Source organism: Octodon degus, unplaced genomic scaffold (genome assembly GCF_000260255.1).
Source record: "Octodon degus isolate 3935 unplaced genomic scaffold, OctDeg1.0 scaffold00392, whole genome shotgun sequence".
Classification (NCBI taxonomy): Eukaryota; Metazoa; Chordata; class Mammalia; order Rodentia; family Octodontidae; genus Octodon; species Octodon degus.
The window spans coordinates 418,222-434,500 of record NW_004524968.1 but is presented as its reverse complement, the minus strand read 5'-3'; the positions used below and the strand labels follow the sequence as shown (position 1 = coordinate 434,500).

Here is a 16,279-nt window from a genome sequence, read left to right as displayed (position 1 = left end):
TTTTTTTTTTTTTTTTGTTTTTTTTTTTTTTGTATTTTAGGGAAGGGTCTAAAGGATATTCAGCTTGATAAAAGTATTTTTTAAAAATTAAAAATAAAAATAAAGGATGTCCAAGGTCTCACTACTAGATCAGACTCATAGTGATCCGCCTGTTTATAGCCTCCCAAGAGCTGCGATTACAGGCACGTGCCACTACACCCAATCTCAATTGCCCCAGTCTCAGCATGCCCCAGGGGCAGGGCCGGCATGGCATGCCCAGGATTGAACCCCTGGCCCCTGCACCTGCTTGCAGGTGCTTTAACCCGCTGAACTATTTGCCCAGCCCTGAAAATTCAGTTTTCTCTGTGTCCCAAGGTGCTATGCAAGCTGCAGCCTGCTCTGTGCTCCGAGTTCACCTTGCTTGCCTGTTCCCTGCACACTCCAAACCTGGGCCTAGCCCTCAGGGCTTCTACTCTTGTGGGCCCCTTTTCTGATCTTTGTGTGGCCAGCCCTTTCCAGCCACTTGGGTCCTGATCTAAGCATTGCCTCCAGGGTACTTCTCTGGATTACGCACATGCTCCCAGACTGCACTAGGTCCAAGCTGACCCACTCTCTTCAGGTGCTCCTCACTGCCCAATTCATCCTGTTCATGTCCCAGTTGTCTCCCTTCTGTGTTACTCACCTGCCAGGGAAATCAGCTCAGGGACAACAAAGACCCCACCTGGCTTTCTTATCTGGTATTCCCAGGGCCCCTCACTGACCAGAGGGAGGAGATCTAGCCAGGTGAAAAGGGGTCCCAAGCTCAAATAGGGTGCAGTTGGAGACACAACACCATGTTCTCAGTGGGGATAGATTTCCAGAACTGGGCAGGGCCAGGCTGGGCAGGAATCACCTTGAGCCAGTTGTGCGACCTCTTGGCGATCTCATAGGTGGCATCGACATCCAAGGTCTTCACCATCAGCCCCTCGCAGGAATCTGAAGGAGACAGAGAGGTATGGCCCTGGGATACTGCTCCTCGGGCCTGGAGAAAGCAGGATCCCATCAAATCACAAAAGGCTGAGGCTGGGCCAGGGCCCAGGGTCCAAACAGGTAGCAAGGAAGCAAGAGACCTCTGGGAGAGAAAGCAGACACCTCACCTTTCACCGACTGTTCCAAGAATTCAGCAATCTGCTCCGTGTCCTTGGTGTCCAGGGAGGTGGCGAAGACAAACTCACCCTCTGTCTCTACAAAGTTCTCCCGGAGCAGCTGCCGGCGTCGTGACAGGGGCTCACGGACCAGGGACTGAGGAGAGAGGCGGGGACCATGGTGGCAAGACGGACCAGAAGGAAACACATACAAGTCGCACCGCTTGATGTGGCCTACAGAAAGCCTTGGGAGGGAAGGACCAGGCTGCCGGGAGGACTCAAGAGCCACAGGCTTGGAGGCAGCAGCCTAAATGAGTAAAAAGCTCATGACCATGAGGCTAGTAAACATGTTTCTGAGAGGCTATTTTCTACATTAGCAGGGCCTGGCAACTTCTTGGTGAGAACCAGACAGTAAGTACAGCTGTCCCTTAGTACCCGGGGGAACTGGAACACACGCCCACCACGCAACACCAAAATCCACGGATGCTCAAGTCCTTCACAGAAGGTGGTGTAGCACTTATGCAGAACCTCCGACCACGCTTTCCAGAATGCTTCAAAGCATCTCCAGGAGACTTACAATACCTCATGCCATGTCACTGCTATACACATTACAGTCTTTAGGGAACAATGACCAGAAAAATTCTGAACATGCTCAGGACAGATGAACTATTCAAATATTTTTTTTTTTTTTTTTTCGGAACTGGGGATTGAACTCAGGCCCTTGCGCTTGCCAGGGAAGCGCTTATTCCACTGAGCCATCTCCCCGGCCCTTCAAGTATTTATTTCTGAGGCGAGCTTGGTTGACCATGGATGTGGAACCAGGAGATACGGAGGGCTGACTGTGTTCTTGCCGTCTGTGACAGCTCTGCAGTCCTGCCGCTATACAGAAAAAGCAGGTGTGTGATAAGAAACGGCTGGGGCTTTGTCCCCAGAATGCCTCATTTGCAAACATGGATGGTGGGACAGACCTGGCTCGCAGACTGCAGCTGGCAGAGCCTGAAAGAGACAGCACCTGCTCACTTCTCTAAAACGAACTCCTCAGCCCAGGATGACTCTTTACGGCCTTACTGTTCCTGACTGAATTGACCCAGCTCCCTTACAAGCTCTAAAACCTTACAATCAGGTGCAGCTTTGTTCCAGATCGCATGGGCAGGTTCAGACCTGGACTCAGCATGCAGCCTTTTCTTTGCCCAGCACCACACAGGTCAGAGATGTGAAGGGAGAAGCAGAGCGAAGAGGTAAGGAAAGAAATGGAAAGCCAGGTGTGGTGGTGTGGCACACACCCGGAAACTCCAGTGTGCTGGGAGGCTGAGACAGGTAGGCTATGAGTTAAAACCCAGCACGGGCAACTTAAGGGACTTGGCAAGACCCTGTCCCAAAATAAAAAAAGGGCCGGAAGTATACCTCAGTGTAAAGGCCCTACCAGTATTAAAGAACAGAAAGGAAGGAAGAAGGGAGGAAAGGAAGGCGGAGGGGAACGGAGAGGGGAGTGGAGAAGGGGAGTCTTCTAACCCATTTGGCTCCCACTCCAACCTACCTGGGAGAATGGGTTCTCTTCTCCAGGCCCCGGGGAAGGAAGCTCCCCGGACAGGGAACTCTCAAGATTCCTAAGCAATATCTCAAAGCAACGACGACTGAGTCGTTACACCAAAGAGATTCTGTTTAGGTGGAATACATCTTTTGACAGTTACTGTATTAGGAATTTAAGAATTTACAAAATAGCATCTCATTTAAAAAATATGCTTTTTTCCATGTGCACGTGCATGTGTGCACATTTGTGTGTTTGTGTGTGTGAGCAATTGCTCCATCATCAAGCCATACCCCAGCCCCTAAATTGTATACTTTCATGAAACACTCATATCTTAAACAGTAAGAAGGGGCTGGGGATACAACTCAGCAGCCTGAATACCTGCATGGTGAGCACCTACCCGGCAAGCACCAGGTAATGAGTTCAATTCCCCATACAAAAAAAAATATTAAGGGCCAGCCTGATAGCTCAGCGGACTAAAGCGCCTGCTTAGGTAGAGTACAGCAACCAGGGTTCAACGCCCAGTGTGCCGTGCCAGCCCTGCCCACAGCGCATGCTGAGATGGCGATTGAGACTGGACGTGGTGGCGCGTGCCTATAATCCTAGCACTTGGGAGGCTGAAAACAGGAGAAACACTACAAGTCCAATATACATAGTGAAACCCTGTCCTAAATACAAAAGAAAAAAAAAAATTATTGACAAAAGGGGTGTCTGGCATTTGTGTGCATTCTTCAAAATCTGAGTTAATGGAACTGGCTTTTCATATCTGCTTCTACATTCAAATGCTGCACTGTGTGGCTCTGGCCACAAAAAGGGAGAAGCACTGTGCAGTGGTGAGCTGAGAGAAGGAAGACATTGCAGACCATCCGGAGAGCGCCTGGTGCACCCTGGGTCCTGAGATCACAGTTGGAGAACCACTCCCTAAGCACAGCCTCCAGCTCAGTTGACAGGACAGTCAGAGACTGAAGCTAGGCTGCCTCCCACTGGCTGCCCAGGCCTATGGCAAAACTCACCTCTCCATTGAGGTAGATGAGGTCGAAGGCATACAAACACACCTGAACCTGGATCTCAGCCGCGTCCACCTCCTGTAGGGGCAGAATGGAACCAGGAGAGGGAGTCACCTCTCCTGCCTGCGGGACCGCTGTCCCTGTCCCTGAGGCAGCGGCCAGTCTCCCTCCACTCTCTGCTTCTCAGCTGCGGTTGCACACCTGGTGGAGACTACTACAAACCAGCTCTGAGGAGGACCTAAATTAACCAATGGGGTTTGCGTCTTTACTTGTGAGTTCTGATGATGGGCAGGAAACTCATAGTAAGTGAACCTGAGTCACTGGTCTCTACTGAGGCCTGTAAAGGTGGGTGAAGCCTCAATGGTAAGACAAGGTCACAGCCAAGGACATCTGGATCCAACCTTAACCAGATGAGACTATAGCCTCTGGCACCTCAATCCTGGGGAGATTAATTTAGTACCTTAGTACTTGGAGAAGTGTTTGAGTGGTTCCTGCCCTTGAGTATTCCCCTCCCTTCGGCTGATAACTAAATCAATACAGGCCAGGCAGACCAGAGAAAGTCTTGGTCTTAGCCCCAAGAGAATCTTGAATTCCATGAGATCCTCCTAGGACCCTGAAGTCACTCTATTTTGCCTTTTTCACTTACACTCATTTGGGAGACTGCAGACCTGGTGAGTTTGTAATAACTAAGAGGTAATACTAACCAGATACGCCCTGCAAAGGTGGCAATACAGCTGGCCCAGCCCCTAGTCCGCACAGCTCTTAGCTGATCCTGACTTTACTCTCCCTCCCCAGGTATCTGATCTCTCAGCCTCCCTGCAGCTAAAGACAGTAGCACATTCAAATTCTGGCCAAGCAGAGGTCAAGGGGAAGCCTGCTGGGGTGAATGTGTGGGGGCGAATATGAACCTGAGTTACTGGTCTCTACTGAGGGCTGTAATAGCAGGTGAAGCCATTATTATTTACTATAATACAGACGGTGTATTATAGTAAAATCATTGAGATGTTGGATGCACACACATACGCGTGCACTAACAGAGATGCTGGGAGGGCCAGAGCTATGAGTCACTTGGCCAAAGGCTGAGAGAATCGCACCCAATGTGACACTGCCCTTCTGGGGAGGAAGAGGACCCTCAGCCAGGCTGGGCAGAAGTGGGAGGCTGCGTGGATACCTTCCGTTTGCGAGTAGTTAGCACTTGGAATGGCTGGATCTGCTTCTTTTCTGGGTCCCAAGCCACAGCTTCAGTGTCCAGGATAAAGGATGTGACTGAGGGGAGTTTAATCTACAAAGCAAAGCAAGCGGCACAGGGTGCAGGAGGTGGAGGATGAGGTCAGGAGACACAGGACAAAAACAGACTCCCATCCTTCCATAGCTCTTGCGACCCTCTCAAGTGACCGTCAGCCTCACGGAGAACATAAGTACAGACCCTCTAGGTGGGGAAACTAAGACCACCGAGGCTTACACTTGACCCAACACTCTGATCTAGAAGCCTCCCCCATCTTCTCCCTCCCTGGCGAACCTGCAATGCCCCTATCCCTGCCAGCAGTCTCAGAGCCACAGTCCCCAGCCCACCACTCCAGCCCAAGCTGCCTCTCCCTGCCCCCTCCGGCTTCCTTTGAGGAATAAGCAGTATCTGTTTAAGGCATGCTTAAATGCCATGGGCAGACAAATGCATTCCGAGCTCCTCCCTGTGAACTCCTGCTGCACCAAGCAGCCTGGATGGTCCCTGAGTCTCGGTAGCCCCAAGCACAGCCCTGTCAGTGACAGTGCCACACCCACCTTGGGGATGCGGCTGATGATGTCGGGGTACTTTCCGGTGTTGTCTTCCTGATTCCTGCTGAAGATCTTCACCTCCCCGCCTTCTAGAACATGGATCTGTCATCAAGGGGGCAGAAGAGGGAATGAGAGCTGAGTCTACCCCTGTGGCCCCTGCTTTCTCTGCAGACCCATCCCTGGGAGAAGGTTCAGGATGCTGTGGAAGAACTGGTGCAAACACCCAAGCAGGTATCCCCTGGGCTGCTGGCCCTTCATACCCATGTGCACACAGCCTGCTACCGTCATCACTCCCTCTCCTCGCCAGCACATCTGCCCCACTCCAAGTGCGCACACTGCTCGGTCAATGCTACTGCTGCACCCATCATGCTGGTTTCTCCTGCTGCCTCGCACACAGTCTGTCAGTCCTTGGGCAAGGCTGTGGATACGGCATCTCACACATACGCGTTATCTCGGAAACTAATTATATTTGACATTGTGTGTATGTGTGTGTGTGTGTGTGTGTGTTGTGTGTCCTTGTGGAGGACTAAGGTCAAACAGGGTGAAGAGAACTTGCTGTTGGCAGGAAGATCTCTTTACTCGGGTTCCTCTTTGCAAGGATGAGAGTTGGTGCTATTTTTTGAGAGCTACTGCCTACCACTTCACCTCATTCAATTTAGCCAGGCAGAGCTGCTCCAGGTGCTAGAAGACTTTACCAAGCATCATGGAACGGCACACCTCAAAGTGCTATATATTTATATCTGAAACCATGACCACAGTTCCAAATCATTTTCACTTTTTCTGACATTATTTTGACCAGGTTACACCCCTTGAAACACGGTGTCTGTCTATGGAATCCACTGCCTGGAGCAGCCTCAAAGCCCACAGGCACTGTGCATCTCCTGCTCCCCTATCCCTGTGAGGAACAGGATAGTCTTGAATCCCGCCCGCCCAGTGGAAGGGACACACTTCCTTGCACACCCCAGACGAAGACCTCACAGGACACACATGCACATCACAACGTTAAGGGCCAATGGGCGCCTGCCAGAATGGCTGTCACAACTGACAAAACTCAAGCCAGCGGAGACAGCACTCCTGAACCTCCCACTACCCTCTACCAGGACTTCTAGGAACTCTATCTTCCCATAGGCTGGTTCTCAGGGAACCCTTTGCGAGGAGAAAACTAAAGCCCAGAGACAAGCCAGATCAGCCAGTCATGTCACAGAGGCAGGATCGGAGCTTGTGCCTGCTCAAGCCCTGGCCCCAACTCTGGCATCTTCCCATCAGCAGAAGGGCTGGACTTGCCCCATACCTGTGCCCTCTGCCCATCATATTTGTACTCGCAGGTGAAGGCTGCCTCATCAAAGCGTTTCAGGACCTCACTGACGCCCCGAGTAGGATGAGCCAACATGGGTTTCAGAGGGACCCCTGGGAGAAGAGGGGAGAACAAGTTAGGGAGGACTGGTAGCCAAGGGAAGGTGCTAAATCAGATGATTAGGGAAGGAGCTGATGACTGTGCCAGGGTCCCTCTCCTGTCTTGTACCTCTTAAGAATAGGCCCAACTACATTTTAGGGTACTGGTGACCTCAACCCCCAGCCTCCGAGGCCACTAGGCCGTGGGTCCAAAATGCACATAGGAGCTACTAGATACATCCTCCTGGGTAATGTGGCTGTCCCGCCCGGCCCCAGCCCAGCCCAAGGATAAAGTCAGATGCATTACAGTTAACTACCTTGGATGGCACAGGAACAAGACAGAGGGACTCGGGCCTCTGGGTGGTCTGCGCAGTGGCAGACCCCCCCCCCCCAGCGATGCCTTGATCTACATGGTTGTAGACAAGAGCATTCCCACGTGACCCAACCAACTGCCTCCGGCTGCTGTGTCAGCCTGGCCCACAGTCTGCTGTTCAGTTCAGAAGGGGATGCACCAAGGAGGAACAGAAGGGGCTCAGCTCCAACGAACTGGAACTGGACTCAGTCCTGGTGGGGAGGGACAGCAGAGGGCTCTGCAGGTCTTGGGAAGGGAGTGCCTGGTAGCAGACATCACACTGGCTCTGCAGAGGGCAGGTGCCCCGGCCTGAGGGCTGGGACAGTACCTGGGCTCAGCCTACAGTGCTCCGGGAGACGCTCCAGGCCATGCTCCAGCAGCACGGGGATGATTCGGTCCAGGTCAGGCACCTCGCTGGGCCGGGGGGCAAGAACATTTGAGGAGGCTTTCTAAAGTGCACCCCTTGAACATTGGTTAGATGTCAGTGCTCACAGCACAGATCCCAGCCAGTGCCAAAGCCTGGCCTCCTGAAAGCATCTGCCTAACCCAGTCACCATGCTCTCAATTCCTTGTCACCTGCGTCCTCCCTTGGTCACTACACGCAGCTTGGACTCTCCCTTAATCCAGGAACTCTAGGCTTCCCGACCTTGCGGCCTTCATGTGCTATTAGCATCCTCTTGCAGGCCATACCCTTCACCATCTGCCACCTTAATGTGCCCTGCACTATCTTCTAGGTCACCAGCCCAATGGCAGTCACTGGTGTGTGCCAGCCACTGAGCCATTCCTCTACCCCAGCACCAGGATCTCACCAGAACGTCTGCTTCAAGACCATGGCTTGCTCCTCCAGCCACGACTTTCTGGCCTCTGCAGTCTTTCCCTTCCCGGCATCCACCACAGCTGGAGGGAATTCTAGGAAATGATCCACCAAGGGCTCTGGGATGGGTCTTATCCCTTGGCTACCCCCAGGGTCCACATGGGCAGCTCACTGCAGAACGAAGAATGCAGACATGGCTGCCCAAGAACCTTTCTTAGGAAAAACGAGCAGGCAGGGACAGGGTGTGGACGTCTGAGAAGGGAAACCCCCACTAACAGGTATGAAGAGGGTCAAAGGCGCTCACCTTGGCCTGGGGGTGTGAGGCTCACAGCCTGGGAGAGGGCAGCCAGCACTGACTGTTCAGCCAACCCAAGGCGCAGCCGTCCACTCAGGGCCCTGGCAAGAGTGAGGAGTGGGCTGCCTGGCGCTGTCCCTCTGCATCTTGCCCCTTCCTCTTCCCATCTCCCCAACCCAAGCCTCAGCAGGCCTCAAGAGCCACAGCAATCTTGGCTCTGAGTCTGTGAAGAACCCAAAAAAATCACACAGCCTGTTTAACAGATGGGTAAACTGAAGTTGGTCAAGAACGACCATGAGCACCAGGTTTTGGTGTTGACCCTTCTCAACTCCACAGCCCTAACTGGTGCTAGGACTTGGGGAGTATGAGTCACGGGCAGAGCTGGGCTTGAGGCAGGGGCAGGCCCACCCAATGGTTACCATGGTCCAGACCTGACCCAACACAGGCCTTGGCTGGAGCAAGTAACCACAACAGGCACACTCTTCTACACCTTTATCTCATGTGTGGAGTTAAGAGAAGAGGTTTGCCTTGTAGCTGCTGGGAACTAAGGAGATGAGGCACTTGGTGCAGGGTAGGGCACCTAAAACATGCTCCAGAACATGAGCAGCAATTACTTGGCTTGCACTGTCATGGCAGACACATGACTTCATGCTGTGCAGCTGTGCCACTCCAGCCAGGGCAGACATCACTAATCAACCACAGGATGCTTTGCCCTGAGCTCTGGAACCCTTCTCTGGGCAGCACCACCACAGAACAGCAGTCTAAGAAGGAAAGCACACTTCACCTTCCTCCTCTTCTGGGTCTGGGCTTCTGATCATTCTTTTTTTTTTCTCACCCTAGGTAGGATAGCCGCCAGGCCACTAGCAGTGACTCCAGCAGCCGATCTCTCCTGTCTCTCTGCTGGCCCATACCCTCTGCTGCCTAGGGGCCCACACTCACCTGGCGATGAACCGGGCTTCTGAGTGGCGGCAGGCAACAAAGAGGCCTTTGATGATGTCCATCTTCTTGGTCATGGACTGGAGGTGAAGGGAGGGCAAGTCTGGTGGTCGGGGGAGGGAGAGACCACCCTTTCTCCCTCTATGCCACTCCCATGGTCACCTGGTCCCAGGGCAATGCAAATGAGCTGCCTTCCTCCCTGTCTCCATCCTCCCAAGAGTTAGCCAAGTCCTGACACCCGGCAGGCTGGTACCAGGTGCTAGAACTGAACTCTAGAAGAGACACCCAGGCTTGAGAGAGGGAAGGACAGGAAGCATCACAGCCCACGAGCAGAACTAAAGAGACGCAGCCCAGAGTTTTAGCAGTAGATCCTGAGGCGTCTGGATACTGCACACACCCTTCCCCACTCACAGCATTGCCAGTGAGCCGAGCAATGTCCTGGAACTTGGAGAAGACCCCAGAAGTGGTAAGAGGGGGCGGTGGGAGCATCAGTCTCTGGGTGCTGCGGCTGTTCTCTGCCACCAGCCCGACATCGCCCTTCTCAGCAGCCTCAGCCCGTACAGATTCTAGCTGCCGGCCTTCATGGTGAGAGAGAAAGCATGGGGAAGTAGTAAGGACCAGCATGGCCGAGTGCCTCCTCCTGGCGTGGCACAGGTGCTCTCTCCAGCTACATGTGCTGTGGCCGGGCCCAGCACCTTCCTGTTCCTTTTCCTCCCCACCTGACTGGAACAGCTTGGTAAGCATCTGTGTCCTATGCCATCAGGTGTAGGCCCTTGGGACCATCACACAGTTTAAGCAAATGTGCCTGCACCTTGCGAGGCATCTGAATGGCCCGTCCACGTGCAGGGGGGACCTCAGAGCCACGGGGTGGGACAAGCCCACTAGGGAAGTGAGCAGAAACAGCAAGAAAGGCCAAGGGACGCTTCTTCTTGCTCATAGGATCCTTGGCAGAGGCCTATAAGCCTTTTGTTTTTGTTGGTGCTGCCATTACTCTCGGTTTTGAAGTCACTGTTTAAACACACAGGACCTTAATTGTCCAGAATTAGGTTCCCCCAGATACCCCTAAAAGGTAAGAGTAGAAATCTGGGAAGACAGAGACACAAGTCAGAGGTCAACCCTGACCAGAGGCTCTCAGACCATCAGAAGCAACATTAAGGTCCCCAAATAGGTATGACCCCACTTATCTACCCTGCACCAAATGCAAAGATAATGTGACCCATCAACATGTCAAGCGAATGCCCTTCCTCTAATAAAGGAAGGAAATCAAAAAGAAAGTAATTTATGAAGACACAACATGCATGTCCGTCACCTGGCCACTGCACAGAGGACACAAACAGCTGCAAATGGAATCGTCACGAACGACACAACTGCAAGTACAGTGGTCAGTGTGGCATGGGGTGGCTCACGCTGCCAAATGTGATGCAATTTTCCCAGTGAGCAGCTCACAGCAAAGCTTGGCCTTGGGCAGCCATTGGGGCCATAAGGAGAAGTGCAAGCTGAGTGCTACTGTGCAAAGGATGGAAGCCCAGAAAGGTAGAAAAGGCCTCATCCATGGCACCTTGTTCTTAAGTAAAGAAAACAAATCCTCCTTAAGCCATGTGACAGGCATTTGGCTGCTGTAGCTATTGTATCCAGCTGGACAGGCTGCACAAGGTGGCTGTGTCACAGCACAATAAATGGCCCACAAGCATCCTGAGTATCTGAGTCATCTCCCTGGGCCCCTGAGACCCCATCATTCCCTCCTCACCCCCCTCTGTCCTTTGTCTTTTTATCAAAACCCCCAACACCTGCCTCCCTAAAGGCTGGGGCCCACACAACTCATCCTGAGCTCCCCAACGTCCTCCCTCAGGCAAGTGACAACTCTCAGAGCTTTGGTCAGCTGTCCTATATTGATCACTCTTCGACCCTGGCCTGACCCTGTGGAGCTTCAGGCCGTGTGAGGCGCCCGATAAAGGATGCTCATGTCCAGGACCGTGTGGGAGCTGTTGCCTCTCCCCAGATGAACCCAGCAGCGAGGTCCAAAGTATACCTGACCATCCCTATCTTGGCCCTGCCTTCCACAACCCCGACCCCAGCCTGACCCTCGGCTACTTTCATCTCTGCCTAGCTCCTTCTGCCCCAGGACATGTGCCCAGCTTCATTGATGGCTGCCTTTCCTGTTTCTTCTCAGTGTAGGGCGAGCCAACCCCACCCTACCCTCATCCACTCACAATCCTTCCTTGGTCCCCTCAAGCCCTATCAGGAGCCAGCACTCCAGTTGCTGCCCTGACAGATGGGCGTCCCTGCCTCAGGCCCTCTGTGCATCTCTACAATGCAAGGCTGCATTCCTGTCCCCTTCCCATTCCTCTGGCCCCAAGCCCCTCGACCCTAGGTCCTCAGGAGCTCTATTACTTCCTAGTCACCAACCACCACAGGCCCTCCTCTCTATCCCCACAGCCCCGTCCCAACACAGGCCTGGGCTCCCTCCACTGCAGCACTCTTACCTGTGGCCTGGGCCACTGCCTTGAGAAGGACACCATCACCAACACCTAGCTCCAGGCCCTGCTGAGGAGGGCCAAGGCGGTTAAGGGTGAGGTAGAGGACAGGGAGCAGGTCTGGAGGGGACAGGGCCACCACAGAGCGCAGCAAGTTGCTCAGCGTCTCCACCATCCGAAGCCTGGAAGAGGGAACAAGGCTGTGACCACTTGGCTCTTCAAAGCCAATGGGAGGTATTTCCATGTGTGGTAGAGTGGGTAGAAGAGGAAAAGGGAAAATGGGAAAACTCACAGGAAGCCTAAGGATCACTTAACGGTATCATGGGGGTGTTCTGGTTTTGCTCACTGCCCAAGCTGAGACATGCCAGTAACACGAAGGAAAGCTGGGCCAAGATAAGCGGGGCTCTAAAAGGAACATGGGCAAGAACAGAAATCGGCTCAAAACCATTGTGAGGAGCATGACCTGACGCCACAGGCAAATCATGGGCTGCTGGAGTGACAGAACCTTGAAGGTGACACCAGAGAACGAACAGCTAAGGCACACAGCGCATTTCCTATGCAAGGTGCTGGTGTTCAGCACTTTGTACATTTTAATCACAAAATCCTCTCTGCTTCCCTTGGAGACAAGTGCCACTGTCACCCTCATCTTGAAGATAAAAGAACAGAGGCACAGGATGATGACAAGGCTCTCGGATATTCACAGAGATAGCATGAGGCTGAAGAGAGCAGCTGTGTTTTTCTTAAACAGAAGAAGGCCAATGGACAGCTTTTTTTAAAAAAAAGAGTAAGAGAAACATAAAATCACCTCTTGGCAAACTCTACAGAATCAGATGTTATAGGCAAGAGCCATCATTGGCCACCACAGCGGGTGGGACAGCACCTGCCCTAAAGCCACACTCACTCAGAATCTCAGCAAAGGCGAGATGTGGAAATAGAGACTCAAGACTGCCATGAGAGCATGCTGCCCCAGGGTGACCAGGCAGGCAATGAGTGTCCTCGTAAGTGTCCAGGAGAGGGCAGAAACAGGGACGGCAGTGATGAGGAAATGAGGTAGCCATGGCTGCCATGTGTCTGGGGCAAGTCTGCAGCCACCGAAGCTGATGGCAGCACAGGCCAGGGTCTCCCTCAGGTGGAAGCAACCCCTAGCCACCTTGACTTCAGACCTCCGGCCCCCTGCACTGTGGGGCGTAAGCTTACGTGGTCCTACATGGATAAGTGTGCGGCGCTATTTCCCAGCAGACCTGGGACATTACCACAAATATGGACTTAATGGGAGGACATCTGCAAGAAATAATAAATTCCCATAAGATACTTATTAGATCAAAGGGGAAGATGATAACGAAGACACCTGCAGACAGCCTGGGGCCATGTGACAGGCCCCCAAAAGAAACTAAGAAAGCACAGCTTCTGTGGTCTTCACACAACACTGTTCACCCGAAACTAATCCTGAGGCAGTGTGGCACGAAGCCCCGCTGAGAGATGTTCCACACCACCAGATGCTTCCCAAGGGCAGGGGTCACGACGGACAAAGTCCAACTGAAGATGCGTCGGAGACAATGAGGAAGGGCAGGCCAGTTAAGCACAATGGGGGGGAGCTGGGATTACAAAAGATGGAAATGGGAAAATCCAAACAAAATTTGGGCAGCATATAAAAGATCACATGGATGTCGGATCTGATCGCTGTCCCAAACTGAGACAAGCCACTAACCTGAAGGGAGCCTGAGCCAGGGTAGGTGGAACATTCTAAGTCATTTTGGTTGTTTTCTAGAAATCTAATTTCTTAGATTTCTATAAAACTGAAATGACTTTTAAATATTTTTTTTTTTAAATGTGACTGAATCCCCGGCTTTGGATGAGGGGATGACAGTCACCTGCCATTCTCTTCCAGTAGATAACGGCTAAGTTTCTCCTTGAACTAAATCCTGCGCCACACTGTTAATTTCAGCCACCACAGCAAGAGGTACGCTCTTCCTTTACTCACAAAGAAGCGGGCTCAGAAAGGCCAAGCACCTGCCCTCGAGCAGCAGAACTGGGCCCAATGTCCACCCTGCCCTGGCTGGATCCCTGTCCAGCAGCTGCCCACAGGCTAGGACAAGCACCTCAGCCTTCCCACAACCTCTGTGACTGGCCTGCCCCCCCACCCCCCACAGAGTCTATGCTCCAAAATAAGTTCTCAAACATTCCCCAAAAGACCCATTTGTAAGAATGAAGCATTAGCAACAGCCTACATGGCTCTACTAGTGTTGGGGAAGTGAAAAATGATACGCATGAAGGATACCACAGAGCAGCAGAAACAAGCTGGGATCTACTCAAACCAACACAGACAGACATAAAAGCAAGGCACACCACAAGCCGGAAGCAGAAGGAAGCACGCCCTGTGAAGACACTAACTAGACACAGGGAAAGAGGAGGGAAGGGCAGGTAGGGGAGCAGAACTGGGGCCTGGGAAGACTGGGCTGTGCTCAGCGCACACCGGCGAGATGGGAATGTGCTGCTGTCAAGCACCAGGCTGCAGGCACTGCAGACACAGTCACTGCAAGCAGGGGCTCTGCGGGGAAAGGGCAGAGTGAAAGTGGGTCCTCACTATAGCCAAGACCTGACCTCCTTCCACTGGTACTAAATAGGATATGGAAGATGAAAATCACTTCCGGTGATCTGGGGGAAAACGGCCACACATTTACACATTTTCTGCAGTTCTCGCCACACAGAGGTGGGGCCAAGAAGCTGGCCGATTCTTGTGTCCTGTGTTGACCAAGGCAGAACTGTTCCTGGGTATTCCGAGGCTTGAAGCATAGACTATGGACATGCACACGAGGGGGACAGCTGAGCATGAAGGACAGCACAGCACGAGGACAGAGCCAACAGGACCTGCCATGTCCCCACCCAGGCCTCGCTGATTACCGAGCAGAAACTTCCTCAATCTTCTCAAATGTCCGGGCCACAGCCAGGTAAGGGACCCTGGGTGGGAAAAGAGACAAGAGTCACCTGAACACCCACACAAGGCCCCCTCTAGCCTGCCCTCACCACCCAAGGACAGGCTTGCCAACATCTAAACACAGAAAAGCAGCCCCACTCTGTGCCCTGGGCTCTCTCTACACCCTTCCAGGCTGACCCTGGGCTCTCTCTACACCCTTCCAGGCTGACCCGTTTCCTGCAGGCGAAGCCCCCCTGGGAGCTGCCCAGGGCACTAGGCACTGGAGGAGGACCACGTGGGAAAGTGGGAGCCTCACTTCTGGCCCTGTCTCCAGCAGGCGTCCTCAATGGGATGGTAATTGTTCTTGGCAGGATTGAAGTTCACTGGGTCCAGGGGTCTGTGAAGGTAAAAGAGAAATCAGATCTGGCAGATCCCTGGGCGAAGAAACCCTTCTGCCAATAAAAGTGTTTGGAGCACCTACTATGTGGCACACAGGGCTCGGACCCAAGAGCACCCAAGGCAACTTTGGGACTTTCTCTCCTACCTCCCCTCTTTTATACCCCTCAAGCCACACAGGCTCGTCCATGATTCTCAGTGTCCACAGGAGTGACCCAGAGCCTCCACCCTTGCTCCTCTCAGCCCAGAACACTCATTCCTGGGCTGTCACCCTCATCTCTTTCAGGACTTTCTCTCCCACGGCACCTTCCCCAGAGGCTGGCCCTGACGTCCCACTGCTCCTTGCTGCTGTCCCTACTGCATTCTCTGGGACAGCACTTTCTAGCATGTGACACATGACAGTTTGCTCAGTATTTATACCACATCCCTGTCAGAAACTTGCAAGACTTTCATGTAGTTTGCTGTGCTGGATCCCCACACTTAAAGCCACAGTCTACCTGACACAGTAGGTTCTCAATGAACATCTGAATAGATGGATGAATCTATGATTGATAGAGAAAAAAAATCTGAAGTATTTTGCTCTTTCTTGGGACGCTGGGAAGCAAGAAGTAGACAGAGCTCTGATCTTGAGGGGAGAAACTTGCTGTCTAGTGGGGGAGGGAGTTGGCTATCAAACAGGACATAAAAGAAAGCTCTGCCCAGCTGGCCAGTACTGGGGACACACAATAGCTCTGCAGGAGGGAGAGAGACCAGGCTGCTCCCAGCAAAAGCACTATGTGCAGGTGGCTGGGAAAAGCATTCTAATAAGAGTCAGCACACTCAGAGCAGAAGGCTGAGACAGAGGTGGGCAAGGCTGTCTCAGGAGGGAGCTCAGCATTTACCTGGGTTCCTGGAAGCCACACAGAAGCTTTCATAGGACAAAGATGAGGGTCTGACCTCATTAAAGGCTATTCATCTACCCACCCACCTATCCAACTGGTATTCAATAAATCTTCAAAACCCACCTCCTGGGTACACTCCAGGTATCATGAAAATGGGCCCAGTCATCTTTTCAAAGAATAAGCGCAACGACAATGAAGCAATGAATCATTTAAGCCTATTTGGTGTCCCGCAAGCTGGTACACTATGGACATCAGGAGGACCAGGCACAGAGGGCGGCTCTATAAGATCTCCCCACAGTACACTTGGATGGCACAGAAGAGACAAAGAAACTCCAATGCTGAGCAGATCCCTCCTCTTCTAAACCTGATGCATTCCAGGTGACATGAACAGAGGGCCGAGAAATGAAGCCAGAA

At 52.7% G+C, this 16,279-nt stretch overlaps 1 protein-coding gene across 1 annotated transcript in view; it reads right to left on the bottom strand.

Annotated features, from left to right (window-relative positions):
* Positions 1-16,279, bottom strand: part of Lig1 (DNA ligase 1) — a 34,409-nt gene that overhangs the window by 5,327 nt on the left and 12,803 nt on the right. The window contains exons 9-22 of the mRNA XM_023708549.1: positions 14,905-14,985; positions 14,576-14,632; positions 11,684-11,856; positions 9,612-9,778; positions 9,204-9,280; positions 8,274-8,365; positions 7,965-8,064; positions 7,484-7,569; positions 6,703-6,818; positions 5,418-5,513; positions 4,810-4,920; positions 3,645-3,716; positions 1,116-1,260; positions 872-954 (exon numbers count right to left, since the gene is read on the bottom strand). Of these exons, the coding sequence (XP_023564317.1) occupies positions 872-954; positions 1,116-1,260; positions 3,645-3,716; positions 4,810-4,920; positions 5,418-5,513; positions 6,703-6,818; positions 7,484-7,569; positions 7,965-8,064; positions 8,274-8,365; positions 9,204-9,280; positions 9,612-9,778; positions 11,684-11,856; positions 14,576-14,632; positions 14,905-14,985 (1,456 nt within the window). The remainder of the gene's footprint in view (positions 1-871; positions 955-1,115; positions 1,261-3,644; positions 3,717-4,809; positions 4,921-5,417; positions 5,514-6,702; positions 6,819-7,483; positions 7,570-7,964; positions 8,065-8,273; positions 8,366-9,203; positions 9,281-9,611; positions 9,779-11,683; positions 11,857-14,575; positions 14,633-14,904; positions 14,986-16,279) is intronic.